The 19438-nt window shown below is 38.1% G+C and overlaps 2 protein-coding genes across 2 annotated transcripts; both read left to right on the top strand.

Annotated features, from left to right (window-relative positions):
• Positions 1-624: 624 nt before the first annotated feature.
• Positions 625-2806, top strand: LOC126796268 (probable inactive receptor kinase At2g26730). The gene is made up of 2 exons (XM_050523051.1): positions 625-2024; positions 2118-2806. The coding sequence occupies exons 1-2, from the start codon at positions 671-673 to the stop codon at positions 2696-2698; spliced, it is 1935 nt and encodes a 644-aa protein (XP_050379008.1). The 5' UTR covers positions 625-670; the 3' UTR covers positions 2699-2806.
• Positions 2807-7000: 4194 nt separating this feature from the next.
• On the top strand, positions 7001-7991 carry LOC126796271 (RING-H2 finger protein ATL47-like). The gene is made up of 2 exons (XM_050523053.1): positions 7001-7631; positions 7737-7991. Exons 1-2 carry the CDS (start codon positions 7007-7009, stop codon positions 7946-7948), a joined length of 837 nt encoding a protein of 278 aa, XP_050379010.1. The 5' UTR covers positions 7001-7006; the 3' UTR covers positions 7949-7991.
• The last annotated feature ends 11447 nt before the right edge of the window (positions 7992-19438 follow it).

The following is a 19438-nucleotide window of genomic DNA, read 5'->3' as shown; positions in this document are numbered from 1 at the left end:
AATCGTTGGCGCTTAGGCAATATCTAATTCAATACTCTGGAGACCTATATGATTATATGAAGGTATGTTATTTTTCGATCAAGTAACCTCTCTCCACGGTAAACAGACAAAGAAGCTATGTTGTTTAACCAAAGTTACCTTTATTAACGAGCGTTGGCAATTGGCACTATGAGAAAGCTTCATGGTATTTGTCCAAAAAAAAAGAGAGAAAGCTTCATGGTGGTTACTTAATAGTTTATACTGAGGCAAAAAGCTTTTCCTGTATTGCAAATGTTGCAATATGATGGATAGTAGAAGCCATGAATACAGAAATTACACTTACTGTGGTTTTGGAACTTCTGTATGAGTTGGCAGAGTTGCTATCAATCATGAATGATGATCTATGATATTTTAATATTGGGATTGCTAAAATTGTTGCAGAAACGGCTATGGAGAAGGACATATAGCCTAAGAAATTGGACTGTTTCAGACTGCCGGCTCATAATTTTAAAAGCTGCTACAGTGTATAGGAGGCTCATTTGATCATTTGTGCTAGTCCATTACGAGTATAAAGTATATACACAGAGAATGATTCAAACTCTTTGTGCGTGTCAGCCGATTGGCACGAGTAATTCTATAGTTGCTTTCCTTTTGTTTTGCTGTTCCAAGTTACAGTTCTTCAAACCCCCTCATGAAAAGGAATGCAAACCAGAGAGCCATTGTTCACAATACTCAACTTGTGCATCGAAAAATGAGTCGTATCCCATTTTGGGAACTTTTTATTGTGATTTTTCTCATCTTTCGTGTTGCAAATTCAGAAGAAAATGAGGTGAAGCAAGCCCTAGTGCAGTTCATGCAGAAACTGTCACCAGAAAATGCAACAAGAGATGGCCAATGGGGTTGGAACATGAGCACAGATCCTTGCACAAGCAACTGGACTGGCGTGGAATGCAACAAAAAGGGTCTTGTGAGGAAGATAAAACTCGAAAAGGCCAACCTCACCGGAGTTCTTGATGCGAGTTCTCTTCGTGTTACAAAGACTCTTGTTGTTTTGAGTCTTAAAGACAACAATATTACTGGTCTGCTCTCAGAAGACATTGCACTTTGCAAAGATTTAACTCACTTGTATTTGAGTGGGAATCATTTCTCTGGGGTCCTTCCTGAATCTCTCTCTCAGTTGAGCAATCTGAAAAGATTTGATATATCCAACAATAACTTCAATGGTGAGCTTCCTGATATGCAAAAGATTTCGGGCTTGTTATCTTTTCTTGTTCAAAACAATCAACTCGAGGGTTCAATTCCGGAGTTTGATTTCTCTAATCTTAAGGAGTTCAATGTCTCCAACAACTTGTTCAGTGGTCCGATCCCTGATGTCAAAGGCCATTTCAATGCAAGCAGCTTTGCAGGTGATCCTAACCTGTGTGGGGAACCACTCACTACTTCCTGCCCACCAGTTCCAATGAAGTCAAAGAAGTCTTCATCCCAAAAGGTTCTTATCTTCTCAGGCTATGTAATACTTGGCCTAGTTGTGGTGTTGTTTTTGGTATATAAGTTTTTCAATAGAGGAAAATCATGTGAAGAAAAAAAACAAAACCCTAATAAGGAGGCCGAGTCACTTGAGACTCCTAGCAGTATACCTAGTACTACTACTACTAGTAACTACAAGGCCGGTGGGGGAAATCAGACATCAGAGTTTTCCTTGACATCTGTTGAATCTGGAATTGCTGCGCCGCTTGTGGTTTTCACCAGTCCATTGTTGATGGGATTGACTTTTGAGCAGTTGCTCCGAGCTCCAGCTGACCTGCTTGGGAAAGGAAAAAATGGGAGCCTCTACAAAGTCTTGCTTGATGGAGGGGTTAACTTGGTTGTGAAGAGAATCAGAAATTGTGGGATGTCGAGCGATGACTTCAAGACTAGGATGATGAAAATTGACCGAGTGAAGTGTCACAATGTGTTACCTACAATTGCATTTTATTGTTCAAGGCAAGAGAAGCTCTTGGTCTATGAATATCAACCAAATGGAAATCTGTTTAATCTTCTTCATAGTAAGAAGCTCATTTCAATTATCTTTTGCTACATACACATATTATGCAAGTAACAAGTACAAATATTTTATGTGCATTTTTTCTCTGTCATAGGATCTCCAAAAGGCCAAATCTTTGACTGGGGAAGCAGATTGAATGTTGCAGATAGCATTGCTGAGGCACTCGCCTTCATGCACGGAGAGCTAAATGAAGATGGTATTGCTCATGGTAACCTAAAGTCCATGAACATTTTGTTCAACATGGCCATGGAACCTTGCATCAGTGAATATGGAATAATGATGGCTGAAACTCAAGAACAGTCGGTCTTTTCTTCCAATAATGAAATCCGAAATGACAATGCTACAAAAGGCCATCCATATGGCACATTCAATGGTGATGTTTATGCTTTTGGGGTGATTCTTCTTGAGCTTCTAACAGGGAAGATGGTCCAGAAGAACGGTTTTGATTTGCCTAGCTGGGTGAACTCCATGATCAAAGAGGAATGGACTGTTGAGGTTTTCGACAGGGCTTTGATATTGGAAGGTTCAAGCGAGGAAAGGATGGTGAGCTTGTTGCAGGTAGCATTGAAATGCATAAACTCTTCTCCAACTGATAGGCCAGCTATGGATCAAGTTTCCTTGATGATCAAGTCGATAAAAGAGGATGAGGAGAGCTCTGTAACATTTGATCCATGAAGAAAAGCTCAGAAGTTGTGCCTCTTGTTGTATTTAATTTGATTTCAAATCATTCGGGTTGTACAGAATTTCCTTCTGCATACACCATATATGTGGTTTGTACTTTCAGTTCTAGGATGAACTCATCACTTGCCCTGTAACTTGTTCTCTGATTCACATGAGTATTAAGTTCATACATGAAAATTATTTGTTGCACATTTTCACCAAATTCTCAGGTTCAAGCAAGCATTATTGGTTCTGGTGACTACTCTCTTAAAAGGTAAAACAAGCAGAAGCACTCATTTGTCATATTGGAAACAAAAAAAAGACATTGTGCCACATGATGTGCAACACTTTGCTTTCAAAGAAAACAAAATGGACTGATTTCCATTTCTACAGGGTGGCCAACAATGTTTCTATTGTCACATAATGTGCACTTATTTAGCTTTATCGGCTTCTCTAGGCATGGCCGCATGGGTAATCAGAGGAGTGAAATTTCAAAGTTGAATTATTTTGTCATGGATGGTTTGGACATTTAGGGTTAAACATCAACATCACAAAAGACCTCGATCTCTGGTGCCCTTGTTGGACATCATTTCACATCAAACCAAAATTGAGAGACCCCTTTAGGCCTTTAGTGTACGTTCGACAGATGTGTGTTTCAATTAACGCTGTATCTGCCCTTCTGCATTTGTTGAAAACTTGAAATCAATATCATAGTGCGTCAGAAATTAGTATTCACTTTCAGGTCTCTGATCTGCAAACAAAACAAAAGTGCTACTCTTCTTCACTACAATCATGTAATTCATGAAAAGGCAAAGCAAATGTTACCCCACCATCTCATTTTGTCTACCCTTTGGAAATTACATTTTGTCATCATATCTACGCGTGTAAATGATTTGATTTGAAGAGGCCAAGTTCTGTGTTCAATCTGTAAAGATCCAAAGCTTGGTAGGGTTGTGTGGTCAGTGTAGCCTCATAGCTAATCTCACACAGAAAGGAGCTCAATAATTATAAGGTCGCCGTTGAAAAGAGCGATAGGTTAGAACGCGCCTCACGCGCCCAACAAAAAAAACCATTTCTTCACTAGATCTTGTCCGACTGCACTCCAGCGACATCGGTGCCGGCCTATGGCCTAGCCGGTGTACGTGGTGTGCGGTCGGACGGGAGGTTATTACTCTTGCTCGTGAGAAGGAATCCAATCAATCATATGGTTCTCTCTCTCTTATTTGTTGGATTGTTGCATTGATGGAGAAGCTTGCGAGGGTTTTGCTAACTGGGCTGGTGGCGGTGGTTTCTGGATCTTCATGGTTTGGGTTGCCGGACCAATGTCGGTGGTTCAGCTTTGTGTACTGGCGGACCTGCTATCTGGATCGTGAGAAAGGGTCTGGGAATGATTGCAGGTGTGGGTGGTTCCACCGACGACACAACGTGGTCTAAGGTGGTGATGCGGCAATCCCGACGTCAGGCTATACACTATGTCTCGTAAATTGTTGTTTTGTGTGCTGCTTGATTGGCGGTGGCACACTGATTCCAGTGCGACAACATAGTAAATCGGAGACGACATCGCACGTGAATTCATTGGCTCAACGGGCCTGGGTTCCTTCTATGCCTCATGTGGTGATGGCCTGGGCCAGGGCAATTGGCTTCTTGGAGGTAGTTAGGCTATTATTCATGCTTTTATTTATTTCTTGTTATTCTTGGCCTCATGTTCATGAGCCAATCTCACCCATGTGGTGTATTTTCCCTCTGTGGATTATTGTACTAGCTTTGTTTAATTCGAAAAGACTCGTTTCCTTATCAATATGTCCATCTATCCCAATTATTTTCAGAGTTTTGGTCATCTATTACCAAAACAACCCAACAACTATCATTGTGAACCTTCATGTGAGCCTGTGTCTGCACGCATAAAGTGCAGTTGTGCACTTACCAATTTGTAAGTACAAGTTTCTTGTACGTACTTTTTTGTCATCCTATACAATGATAGTTTTTTTGGGTGCTAGTGATAAGTTTGGAATGCAAGTTTCTTTTATGTGATCCCAAAGATATCAGGTAATTGCATATCATTTGCATCCATAACTCATATTCTTTTGAAACTCATTCTTTTGAAAAAAAATTATTTTTATGATGATTGATTTAAATGAGTTGTCAATATCAGATTAGATGAAGTCACATGTTAGAAAGCGATTTATACTATTGATGGTGATTGATTTGCTTTTATCATGATTGAGCTAAAATAGGAAATCATATGTTTAGGAAAGATTTGTATTAATCATGGTGGATCTTGATTAATACAAATTTATCTTGATTGATTTAAAAAATGATATTTATCTCATTTGGTTATGCTTTTAATGGTATTGTGTCATGAATTATCTTTTCTTTATTGATAATCTTTTTGTTAAAGATATTTCCTTATTCGATGTCAATTAAGGTTTGGATTCTCAGAACAAAGAGGAGTCTTCACTCCTATATATGTTTGATAACAAAAGATCTTTAATTAGGCTATTGGACGATAGGAAAAAGAGATTTGTGTTTCTCTCTTTATGGTTTTTTATGAAAAAACAAAAAGCTTCAATAGAGTTTTTGCATGAGAATTTGTTAAGTGTTGCATAGTCTGCATAATTGTTTTAACAAAACTCTATTCATTGACTTATTATTTATTGCATCTTGCATTTGCATAAGTGTTGAGATTAGTGAAATTTTAAAGCAAGAAGGCGTGTTCAGATCCTTCATTCAGTGAGAAGATTGAGTTCAAGTGTGTAATATAAGTTAGTCATATTCGATACAAGTTGGCTTGTAATACTAGTAAAGTGATTCCGTCGAATATCACTACTTATAGGATTTGTAACCTTATTACTATTATAGTGGATTTAGTTTCGTGTGGACTATGTGAAAAGTCTCACAATGGTTTTTACCTTGAGGAAGGTTTCCACTGTAGTTAACAAATCTTGTGTTCTATTGTCTTTGTGTGATTCCTTGTGTGTTTATTTCTAACCATATTGTTCCTTCTAATATTTTCACAATTAGATTATGGGTTCTCACGAGTGGGTTCATCACCCCCCCCCCCATTTTCTTCGGTACTGGTTCCTGTCATTGGTTACAGTTTTCGGTTCTCTCTTGTTAGCCACAACCATTGCTTAGGTTACGATGGTGGATTGTGTGGTATTGTTTTGAGGGAGCTCTTCCTCTTGGTAGTGGATTTCCATATCTTCTGTGTTTTGGGATTAGTTTGGCAGTTCGGGCATCATCGCTCAAGTCATGGCGGCGGCTGATTTTGTGATGTTGATGATGTTGTAATGTTAAATTTATTTTTAGGGTTTCACTTAATTACACTTTTTATACGGATTGTGTCAAGTTGTAATTTTTCTTAGATTATGTTGTATTGTATTTGGCCTTTTTTGGCTTGGGATTTTCCCCATTTTAATGAAGCTTATTCCTTAACCAAAAAAAAAAAACCTGACACAGAAAGGCCAGAGATTTTCACTCACTTTTGGAGGGGAAGAAATTACTACTCACTTCCATTGTTGAGTAAGTTGTTTTGTATTAGAAACACCGTAAATATCTACTATCATTCTTCTTAAATATCTTTCTTTAAGGCTCTGTCCTCGCATATTATGTACTTATGTTGTAAATAGTGTTACTATGTGATTATAGTTCAAGAGTACGTACTGTAGTAATATCAAAGTGGCCGATACACCTGCATGGCTGCATTGATGAAAGTTGCCATATAAGCAGGCAATTACATATATAGGAGACCATCACTGAAGGAGAATCATTCTGATCAATCCTGAAGTTGAAGAAGCTACAGACTTATAGTGACCAATTTGGACAGTCAAAACAAGGAGACCTGCATTTTGGCCTTTCCATTCTTCCTGGTTCACATTCTCTCCTAGTCATTTTTAGGCGCCATTGCCTAACCCCCTAACCGACATTGTTTATATGCATCTCATTAGGCAATACAAACTGAAATAATTATCCTTTGCTTCTGTTGCGCAAAAGGAGTTCAAAAACACAAAGGGTCCAGTTTCAACAAAAGATATGTCTTTGCAAAGTTTATCCCTTAGCTATATGTGACTCTTCAAGAACCCATCTTTACTCTTTGTCTCTTTCAGTACTTAATTCCTTCACATTCTTGATTCCACCTCTTAGTTTTCTCTTTCTTTCTTTACTCTATGTTCTACTCTCACAGCAAGAGTCTTCTCTAGCTGCGCATCTTGTTCAAGAATTTAGTGATCCCTTATAATGATCTCCACGATTCCATCTAATTGAGAAACTCTCCAACCCCAACTTCATTCTCAGCTTCACTATCATATGAACAGTACCACCAGTATGAGTCCAGTAATTTTTGTGGTTGTAGTAGTTCTAGCTGTTATCTTCTTCATTGGTGGTCTTGTTCATTTGGTTTTGAGATTGTTCATTATGAGCTCATCTTCACCAATATTTCAATCCATTAGTAGACACCCTGCAGAAAGCTCTAGCTCTAGAAATCTTCGAAGACAGCTTCAACACCTCTTCCGCTTACACGATTCAGGCCTAGACCAAGCTGTCATAGACTCTTTGCCTGTGTTCTGCTGCAAAGACATTGTTGGTTCAGATGAGCAATTTGATTGTGCTATCTGTCTTTGTGAGTTTTCTGAGCCTGACAAGTTGAGGTTGCTTCCTCATTGTGGTCATGCATTTCATATGGATTGTATTGACACTTGGCTTCTCTCAAATTCAACATGTCCTCTTTGTAGAGGCCCCCTTTTGGGCTCAGGTCTGGTATTGGAAAACCCGGTGTTGAATTTTGATGACTGTGGAGCAATGTCAACTAGGTTCAGTGGTGATGGAGACAATGGGGGTTTAAGTGGTCGGAGATGTTCAGCTTCGGAGGAAGCTGGTGGCGAAAAGAGGGTGTTTTCAGTGAGACTTGGCAAGTTCAGGAGCTCAACAAATGAAGGAATGGAAGAAACAAGTAGGTGTAATTTGGATGCTAGGAGATGCTACTCAATGGGGACATATCAGTATGTACTTGGTGATTCTAATCTTCAAGTGGCCTTGTCCCATGATTTTGGTGCAGGCATTGATACAAAGCTACACATTGATGACAAACACCTTAAAGTTAGTGGGAATTTAGAGGGGAAGAAAATCAGTGGGTGCCGGAAAGGTGAGAGCTTCTCTGTGTCCAAGATCTGGCTTTGGTCTAAGGAGAACAAATTCCCAGACTCTTTGACTACTCATACTGGTATGCCTTCTTTTATTGTAACTTCTCCAGTCAATGGTAGAACATAATTACATGAACTGTCACTGAGCTTAAATTTTGTTCTGATGCTTAGTTTTTGATGTTGTGTATCAACGATGCAATGTACTACTGCCCCCTAGTTTGGAGAGCAAGCATGTATTTTGTATATTTTTTGTTCTTAAACCAAGGCTCGAGCATAATTAAGATAGAGAATTTCTTTATGAAACTTGGGACTCTTTAGAGTTTGGTTCTTCATGCTCGGAGTGAAGAATCATGCACGGAAGAAAATGATCAAGAGTGTCAAACAAAGAAAGAAAGGGACAAATGATGTATGAGAATATTGGAACTTTGCTTCACTCGGCAGCATTAAGAGAGCACTTTCTTGTAATTTCACAAGAAGTAAAACGCTGAGATGATAGAAGAAGGCAAGTGCTTCCTTTGGGGTCGTTATGCATACGATAATTATCAAGATATGCATTGAGCCAATCATCACAGAAGAACATCGGAGTTGTGTATGCTGTATATTCTGGGTACTCCTGGAGATCAGGTTCGGAAGGAATATAAAATAAGTGACTTATTTGAGCTAGATCAACCCAACTATGGGCAAGTAAGTGCGGATCCTCTATGGAGGGGATGCTCAAGCATTAGCATTATTTTTTTTGTTTTTTAATTGGAGCATCCCCTATTCTCTCCTTAATTTCTCCCGCACTCAATCTCATCATTCACATCTACACATACACCCACCCACACTCAATCTTCTCTCACACCAACATCTTCAATTTCACACACACACACGACCTGATCCAAAATTCCATAAATTGAAATCCATTGCTGATTTGTGCCACACTTTGGTTCAAACAAGTAAAAGTGAGTTTTATCCTATTCTTCATAGATTGATTTGTTTAGTTTTGGTTATTTTTGTTTCTACATCAACAACTGAAATGACATTTTCAGCTATGAACATCATCAAAACTAAACTTAGAAATAAGATATGAGATGAGTTTCTTGGCGATTGTATGGTTCTTTATATTGAGAAAGAGTATGCTGAATCTATAGGGAATAAAAAGGTTATAAAAGAGTTTGAAGAGCTATCGACTCGTAGAGTTGAATTTAGTTAGTTTAAGTTTTTCTATTGTATGCATTTGAGGGATTAGACTCATTACGCTCCCCCTGACTAGGTGTATCTATTTTGGCTTCGATTAATAAAAAAATTTCGCACTGTTGAGATTATCAATATTTTATTCTTCTTCGATTTAAAACTTCAAGCATCCCCTAAGCAAGCATCCATGATCCGCCACTAGTAACAGACCCTTAAAGAGTAACACCTGACGCAATCAGTAGCAACAATGAAGAAAGTAATCTATTCCCCAACTATATATGACATAATACATAACTAGCTCCTGAACTACCAAAACCCAATTAACAAAAGCTGGATTCTAACTGGTATCTTTATAAGAGAGAAAATTAGAGATAAACCCAATATTGGAGCCCCTTTTTGAAATTAAACTCACATCCAAATGTTTTTTCAATCTAAACCCAAATTTTTTTTGTACAAGTCTATTTTGCCCTTTTGATCATTTTAGTTTGCTTAATCTTAGCATTTATTTATAAATTTTCATTTTACATGTCTAATTTAAACACTCAAATAATTTTTCATTACATTAAATTGTTGAAAGATTTGATTTCAAATTTTCCTTGAGAAAAACTTCTTTATATAACTAAGATCAAAGTTTCAGAACACAAACACTAGTCCAACTTTTATAGATCCTATGAGAGAATTACAAGCTAGCTTGTTGTGTATTTGTATCATTTGTTCATTTTAATTTTTTGAATCTGTCAATAAAGTACGTATGTCGTTATCCATGCAGTATGTATGTATATATATTTTCTCAAAAAAAAAATTTTCGTATCATTGTACATGAACTTTGTATGGCAATAAACTTTTTTTCTATGTTTCAACTTTTTTTTCACTCTCTACTGATACCTAATAGATAGAAGCATGCATATCAATATAAATTGCAGATTCAACCTATGAAATAGATCTTTGGAATGATAGATAACTAACAAACATGTTGATATAAAGATTCCTAGAAAATATGTAAACATCCATATAGATACATACATAATCATTAGGTTGTAATTAAAAATAAAAAACCTACTAGATAGAGGAAAAAACTTATATATATACCTCAAACGTAAGTTGCATTGTTGTTCATATGAAATCTACCTATGAAATAGATTGTTTAAATTATTCAAAGAAATGGAAAGTTTGTGTCACATAAGTGATTTTGATATTGAATTAAATTTGAAAAGCTTCTGAAATCTAGATATGTAATTAAGAAATGTTCCATTGTTTCTAAATTTATGATGAGTAAAAAAAATTACAATTATTAAGAGACTATGAAAATCTATAATTAAGGTAATAAATGAGAGCATAATTTGTTAATTGACTAATTCGTTTTTAATAGTGACATATTGTAATTTAAATTAAAGAGAATGATAATAATTTCGTGTATAATGAAGAAAAAACTAGATAATTTTTTTTAAAAGAACTTTTAAAAATTAAGAGTAATGTGAAATACCCCCTTACAAAATGCCAGTCTTTCAAATACATCAACATCTTGCTCCGAGCTGCCTGACTCGGAGCAATACCATGCTCCTGCTCAGAATCCCCAATGCTATTGCTCAACGAATTCTCCAACAGTCATCTCTAATCTCTTCTGATCTGTAAACTCTCTCGTACCGCAATCCGCAACCTATAACCAACATATAAGCACATCATCATAAGAAAAATGCAAACTAAATTTCACATTTATCCATTCATTAATTACTTACGTAAAACTCAGTATACTTCTCACTTCAAAAGGCAATGAGCAGAACTCAGTAAATAAGTAAGTAAAAGATCACACTGAAAGTTAGAAACCCAATACTTTATCACCATAAAGTTCAAAGTTTTAAATAATTTCTGAAGAATCATACTTCCAGTCAGCTCAATACAATAAACTTAACTATTGAAGTACCTGGACTTTGGATTTACCAAATGGGCAGCGAAGAACTGAAGATCAAGCTCGCCATCAAGTGTGACCCAATCTCTGCAAGCCCTCCGATCATCCACTGCACGTTATCCAACATGAACTCTCCACTTTTGGGTTTGTTCTTAGAAAATCAGAAGCAGCGTTGGTGTTTTATAAATAGACAGAATTTGCTCTCTTCTCTCGCACAATGTCTTGTTCAGAGAGTAGGACAACTATTGACTGCCGGAAAAGCTCAGAGGTAGACAGCAATGGCGGATCCGAGCGCATCCAATCCGGCCCAGGCTTCTTCCGACCCGTATGTGTTTATCTTTAGAACCTCTTGGTGTTTTGGAAGTAGAAAAGCTTTGAACTTTTGTTAAAGATGTGATTTTTATTTTATGGTAATTGTGGTTTTTGTGCTATGAATGTTATTGAACTAAAGTAGAATCCAGAACCTGCTTTGTTTTTAGGTTTGTTTGTATGATAGTGTTGATTGTTCTGTTGGGATTGTGTAGAGCTTCTAGGTTTCACATTTTTTTTGTCTGTATTCACTGTAACCGAATTCAAATATGTACATATTGATCGACCGCTGTGAGTTTGGATTTTGTGTTTATTGTATTGTTATATCTTTTGACACTACTCTCTTATTGGATTCAATTATTGTTTATCATGAGAAATTTGGAGTCTCTGGTAAGAGGACCTAGTTTTTTTGAGTACTACCGATTGAATTGTAGAAGGAATATTTGGTATAGTGTTTGATCGTGGTCTCTGATGATAATGCATTACTATTTCACCGCTTGGTGAGAGTAATTAAATTATGTGGTTGAAACAGGAAAGCTAAGAAGGATTATTCGACTGCGATTTTGGAGCGGAATAAGTCTCCTAATCGACTTGTGGTTGATGAAGCTATCAATGATGATAATTCTGTGATGTCCTTGCACCCTGCTACAATGGAAAAACTGCAGTTTTTCCGATGTGACACTGCTAATAAAGGTATATTGCCCTACTATATTCTGATAGAGCACATTTCTCAAATATACTTTGAATTTAGTAATATTTTCTTACGGTCTACAGGGGAAGAAACGAAAGATATAGTTTGCATTGTTCTTGCTGATGAACTACGTGAAGAACCGAAAATCAGAATGAACAACTGTTGTAAGGGCTAATCTCAGATTCTCAGGGTACATCTTGGAGCTGTTGTATTTGTTCATACTTGTCCTGATGTCTAGTATGGGAAGCGAGTTCACATCCTTCTAATCAATGATACAATTGAAAGCGTAACTGGAAGCTTGTTTGATGCGTATTTGAAGCGTGAGTTTCCTTATGGAAGTTTATTTTTGGTGTACCCTAGTCCTTTTATTACAGTTGACTTGTGTGCTTCTTAGAATTTTCACTAGGGGTGGCAAAAATGGACCGAACCAAATCAACCATGCACTAACCGAACCAACATGTGCACTAACCGAACCAACATGTGTCGGTAACCGGAGGTTCAGTAACCGAACTTGTCGGTTCGGCACTACCGAACCAAGAGAGAAATACGGTACGATAGTGGTATAGGATAGTGTATGGTACATGAATACCGTACCGTAACGAATTCTTGTCATTATACATATTTTTAGCATAAATATTGCAAAATATGTCAAGGCTTTCCATGAGACAAGATTCGAACCATCTCCAAAGTGCACCACATGCTTCACTTAATTATTATTATGCAAACACTAAATTTATTCAATCTTTGAGGCTGAAAATAAAAGAAGGTACAATAAACGTTGCCTCATAAACTTTCTTTCTTCATTCTCATCTTTCGTAAACCCAGAACATGAATCCCAGATCTCATTCCTCCCCTTGACTGAGTTGACTCTATCTAAGACAATTGAATATTTTGAACCCATTCTTTAATTTTTCAGTTCTTCTTTCCTCCTTCATTTTCTCTTTTAATTTCCTTGTTCTTTGATCTAGCTTCTTCCTTCTCCTCCATATCTTCACCTCTGCAACAAATATAGATCTGAACAGGGAGGACACAGACAACACAAGTTTTTCAAATCCAACCAAAATCTGCACAAAGGTCTCTTTTTTCTCCAAGGGGAGCTTTGTTTCACCTCCTCCTATGTCTTCGGTTCTTCCCATTCCATCACCAATCTCTCATCAGAGGCATGCCAAACTCACTAAAAGTTTGCAACTTCCGGCCGACGGTTACCGAACCAAACCAACCGAGACTTTCAGCAACCGACAAAGTCGGTAAAGGGATATTTTGGCTCGGTTGTGGTATCAAAAATCTGTTACCAACATATAGTCGGTCGGTAGATGGTATGGGTAAAATGGGGCCGGTATTGTACCAAACCCAGCCCTAATTTTTACATATAATTCCTATTGTTTTCACAGCATACTTCTTGGAGTCTTACCGGCCTATGAGGATGGGTGACCTTTTCCTAGTCAGGGGTGGGATGCGTAGTGTTGAGTTCAAGGTCATTGAGACAGTCCCTGGTGAATATTGTGTTGTTGCTCTTGATACAGAGATTTTCTGTGATGGAGAACCTATGAGGATGAGGAAAGATTGAATGAGGTGGGCTATGATGATGTTGGCGGTGTTAGGAAGCAAATTGCTCAGATACGTGAGTTAGTAGAGTTACCTCTTAGACACCCGCAACTATTCAAGTCCATTGGAGTGAAAACCACCTAAAGATATATTGCTTTATGGACTGATAGGAGCACAAAATGTGACGTTCTTAATGTGTTTATGTTTTATTCTTACTCTTTGTTACCTCTTATTTAGTATATTTTAATTTATTTTGTATGAATAAGTGTCTAGGTAGAGTTTATATCGATGATGAGTGAATTGATGATGAAATCGTGCTAAGTGTCAAGAATCCTTGTTGAGATATGATTCCTTGTTTGTAACGACCCCAAAATTTCGAGCTTAAAAACTCAAAAATTTAAAGTCGTTAAACACCAAACAATCTCAATGAAATTGAAATCATTTAAAATGTCACAGCGGATCATTACTGAGTTCTCAATACAACTCAGACAACCCAATTATTACAAACCAAATTTATAATCCATACATAAAATGGAAATGTAATAATCCTCACAATCTCTCACAAAACTCACAAAATAAATGCTCACAAAATTCTCACTCACAAATCCACTCTAGAATTCTCACCACAAGCAGGGTAACGAACAACTTCGAGTCTCCGGAGTCGTCTCTCAATCACCCCTAATCAACACCTGCGGAAGTATACCCTACACCATTGAATTGGTGCACCGGGATTGTAAACACAAACCCGGTAAGCTTTACAGCTCGTATGAGTAAAATGAAAATATAACTCGCATATCAATATATACGAAAATCCAGAAATCAAACAAATATAAATGCACTCATGAGTCAATGGACGGCCCATCTGGTTGTCCCAAAGAAATATGAAATGAAACGCTCATGAGAAATTAAGTAACCCTTCTGATTACCCAAATGCATTTATAATACGGGTACCAAGAATGCTGGTACACATCTGTTACCCCTCTCGTAATACAAAGCTGATATTGGATAGCCACCCGCTACCCAACATTCAAAACAATCTGAGTACCCATGAGCAGATAACCACCCGTTACCTCACATGCAGTACTACGGCAGACAAACTAGAGCTCTAACTGTATCGTAACTTTTGCCCGGCCAAAGGCTAGGTTCCAACTTGCCAAACACGTACAATAATCTCACATCATATTGTACCAAGAATCAAGTCCGAAGACAAATCACAATTTAACAATCTCCATGTTAAAATCACGTACAATAATCACACATCATATTGTACCAAAAATCACATGCTCGATAAAATCTTGTCATCAAAATGACATCATCACAATAATATCATAACAGTATATTATATAGCAAACTATATATATATATATGTATTTATTTACCATTTATACATTACATATATATAATCCACTATATCATATACATGTCATAATTTATAAACAAGTCCGAAGACAAAACGTTTAACAAACTCCATATTAAAATCACATTCTCGTCATCGAAATGACCTATTTCAAATGAATTCATAACAGTATATATTATAGCAAACTATATATATATGTACTTATTACCATTTATACAATATATATATATAATCCACTATATTGTATACATGTCGTATCTCAATAATTAAAACTCTTGCAAAAATCTTGGAATCACCGCAAGGGTAGATTCGTAAATATGTGAGATTTTACTCACCTTATCGACTCGAGCGTAATTCCACAATTTTCGAAGATAATTCATTTCCTTGATTTATCGATGACCTTGAAAAGATAAGAAAAGAATTTATAAACGTTTCGTAAACCTTTAAATGTCGAAACAGTAATAATCGGTTTTACGAATTTACTGTTCACTGTCAATTTCACTGTTCACTATTACTATTCACGGTTACTATTTAAGTATTAATGTACAAATACACATCTAATACGTATCTATGTACGAGTACATACTGTTTACGTATTTCTGTACGTATAAATACTATTTAAATGTACGTACTGTCTCAATAAATAATAATTACTGATCTACCCTTCTAAATTTACTTTTTACCTTTACTAAAAGTAATTTATATTTACAATTACCGTATGTAAATAAAATTTACATTTACCATACGTAAATAAATTATAAAATTACCCTTCCGGAAACACTGTTCACGTGGCGGCACGTGGGGTACACGCGCCACCTCCGGCAAGCCGCGCGTGGCGCTCACGCGTCACTCACTGTGGCAGCGCGTGGGGCCCACACGCCGACACCCACCAAGGAGCGTATGACGCCACCGCCACCCCAAAATCATCCTCCTTTCTTCCTCCGCCCTTCCCACGGCCAAGACCACCCCTACACTACCTCACTCTCTCACACGCGCCGCCTAAGGCAGCGGTGCTCAACCCTCAACACCTACACCTCCGATTCTCCCCCAACGTTCTCCAATCGATCCAGAAATCTCCCAATCAATCCCAAACATCCAACAAACACAAACAACAATTCAATTACATCAATTTTTACCTAATTCGAACGACGGAAGCTCGATTTTTCGTCGATGATGCGTGAGAAACCGACGACGTCGATTCAAGCAGCGGCGAGCTTGAGGGTTTCTGCGGAGGTCACACGGTGCTCCAGGGACCGGCTACGAGGAACGCGACGACTTGGAGGCGGAGATTGCGACGTGATGCAGAGGAAGGCTCGGGGAGAGAGAGAGAGAGAGAGAAGACTCTCGGCAGCGAGACATAGCGGCGCGAGCTCGGGGTTTGGTGCGGAGGGCCTCGCGATGCCGTAGAGAGCGGCGGTGCACGACACGGCGGCCCAGGGTGGCAGATCGCACGGAGGCGATTTTCTGAGGAGAGGGAGAGGGTTTTCGGGGAGAGAGAATGGAGAGGGAGGCGGAAAGAGGAGAGAGAAGGGGTTTCCTGAAATGGAAACCCTAAACTGATAAGTTTCCCTTTTATACCCATTTCTAAATCGGAAACTAACTTCTATCGTTAATAACTTTTATATACATCGTCCGATTAGAACGCGTCACATATCCACGAACTCGTATCGACGAGCCCTACAACTTTCGTGAAGAAAGTTTTCGCAACCGAGCGACGGAATAAAAATCGATATATACGTCGCGGAAACGTAACGTTTTTCTAATTAAACATTCCGAGAACGTTTCCGTTTTTCGTTTCGTAACATCGCAAACAATCACATTTGTTTTAATTGAATTTCACAACTTTATAGAATTCAAATCAAACCAAATATTGTTTTGAAAATTAGGGTTATTACATTGTTCGAGTATGATTCATTTCCTATTTCTTTGTTTCTAACGTACTTATTCTTATTAGGGAATACAAATTCATGTTGGAAAAGGAAAAAATCCTAGTTCCACAAGGAAAGAGAAGAAGATACACTTAAAAGCTCAATCCATGCAAGAATCAAAATGCTGTTAAGATTCGTAGTCCAACTTCGACGTGCTCTCCTGGATAGCTCCGATCGAGTTAGAAGGCGTACCTTATATGGATAGAAATATGTGTGAGTCTAGTTTATGTAGGATTTGGAATCAAATCAATATCTTATTCCTACATGGAGATATAACCGAATCATTACTCTGAGGTCCAGTGAGCTCGGCGGAATTATCTCAGCCATTGATTTGCTTTTGATTCAAGGGCTACGAGGGAAACTTAAGATCTTGTTTCTCCTACATATAGAGCACAAATTTATATCAGAATCACCATAAATTGCTTATGAACTAGCTCACTATATTCATAATTTGCGTCGTGGACATGAGATTAGATATTAGCAAAGCTTATGACATGTTGGAATGAGATTTCTTACAGAGAATTATGTTGAAACTTGGTTTTGATCCAGCCTGGGTTGAGTTGATTATGCATTATTTGTCTACATTGAAGTATTCTTTTTTTTTTTTTAATAATGGTCAAACTAAGGGTTTTGTGACGCTACAGTGGGGTTTGAGATAAGGGGATTCGTTATCCCCATATCTATTTCTATTACATGCAGAAGGCTTTTCAGCTCTAATTTCGGACTCTATGAGGACACAGAATTGTCATGGTCTAAGCATATGTGATGGAGCATCTACAGTGAGCTATTTATTATTTGCGGATGATAGTATGTTATATGCTAGAGCTACTTTACCTGATTGTGCGTTGATTAAAGATATTCTGAAACTATATGAGGAAGCTTTAGGGTAGCAGGTTAATCTTCAGAAGAGTAATGTTGTTTTTTTTTTTGGGAGTGCGTCTCCTGTAGACCGGGAGTTCTATGCTGCTTGTTTGGGGGTGTAGGTTATTGAAAAACATAACAAGTATTTGGGGGTGCCTACTCATGTAGGTCGTTCAAAGAATGATGCTTTTGCTTATATCAAAGACAAGTTGGCTAAGAAGCTTACATGGTGGAGATCGAAGCTACTTAGTACAACAGGTCGGGAGGTACTGATCAAAGTAGTTGCTCAATCTATGCCTTTATATACCATGAATAACTATCTTTTGCCTCAGCATTTAATCCAGGAGCTTTATCAGTTATGTGCTAAATTATGGTGGGGAGGTACAGATGAGAAAATAGGTATACATTGGAGAGCTTGGGACTCTCTTTGTAAACCTGAGGCTGAATGTGGTATGGGTTTTCGATATCTTTTTGCTTTCAACCTTGCTATGCTTGCTAAACAGGGTTGGAAGATTGTCCCGAAACTGGATGCTTTGCCGAGTCGTCTTCCAAAGGCTATCTACTTTCTTGATTATAGCTTTTGGGAGGCTAAGTTAGGTAATGCTCATTCTTATGCTTGGTGCAGTATTATTACTAGAAGAGATATTTTAGGCAATGAATACATAGATAGATTGGTGATGGTTTAACTACTAGTATATGGGATGATCCTTGGTTTGAGGGAGTGGATTTGGCGCCGTATAGGAATCCTAGGGTTCAGAGGGTTTCTGATTTTTCTCCCAACTTGGTATGTGGAATTTTCTTTATTGGTAGAGTTGTTTTTGGCAGATATTGTTAGCAAGATCCTTGCTCTTTCTATTAGTGTTCGGTCTCATACAGATCGTTGGACTTGGGGTGCTGATAGGAAATGTCAATTTATAGTTAAATTTGCTTATCATTTGGCTCGGCGTAAAGTCCTGGAGGAACTTTCCTCTCCCAATCCGACTTCTGTGTTGTGGAACAAAATATGAAAGGCTCTTGTTCTCTATCCCTATTGTCTTTACTTTTAGTTCCAAGTTTGTTTTGCGATCTTTATATACGATAAATCGCCATCTCGTAGCACCACCACGACACCTATTCTTTTTCTTTTTCCGAGCCCCCCATGCCGACTTTGAGTATGATGAATGAGTGGAAATCATCACCGATGAACCTTTCGAAAGAGTGTTGCAACGGCCTTTTCCAGAGAAGGTGAAGATATGTGTGTGGAAGGCGGCTTCTAATATTCTCCCCATCACCAGTAGGCTCAGTGAAAGAAGTATTGATATTGATACCCACTGCCCTTTATGTGAGGAGAAGGTTGAATCCCCGGTTCATGCATTTAGAGATTGTAGTCATGTTGTTTCTTTTCCACAAGAGGCGCGTATTGTGGCTCCATGTCAAGAGGCACGTGTGTATGTTTGGTTAGTGAATTGTCAGGCTACTAACCCATATGGATTTCCTCTCTTGTTGATGAGTTTATGGGCTATATGGAGTAACAGGTACTCACAAGTTTGGGATGATGATGCTAAAGCTGCTTATGTGTTGATGCCTTCGATTATTGGTTGGTGGAATGAATTTGGACAGATGCATGCCGTACCAAGGAATAATGGGGCTCGGGTTTGCCCTCCTTGATCTCCCCCTCGGGTTGGGATGATAAAGTTGAACGTTGATGCAGCGTTTCAACTTGCCAATGGTACTTTTGGATTGGGAGGGGTTTTCCATGATTATACGAGACATAGTTTGGGAGTTTTTACTTCCTATTGGGATCGTACTCAGTCACCGTTGCATGCTGAGTTGCTTGCTGTCATGGAAGGTTTGAAGGTAGCCAG

The sequence above is a fragment of the Argentina anserina genome, chromosome 5, assembly GCF_933775445.1.
Source record: "Argentina anserina chromosome 5, drPotAnse1.1, whole genome shotgun sequence".
Lineage (NCBI taxonomy): Eukaryota > Viridiplantae > Streptophyta > Magnoliopsida > Rosales > Rosaceae > Argentina > Argentina anserina.
Note: the sequence above shows the minus strand (reverse complement) of the source record. Positions and strands in the feature narration are given on the sequence as shown.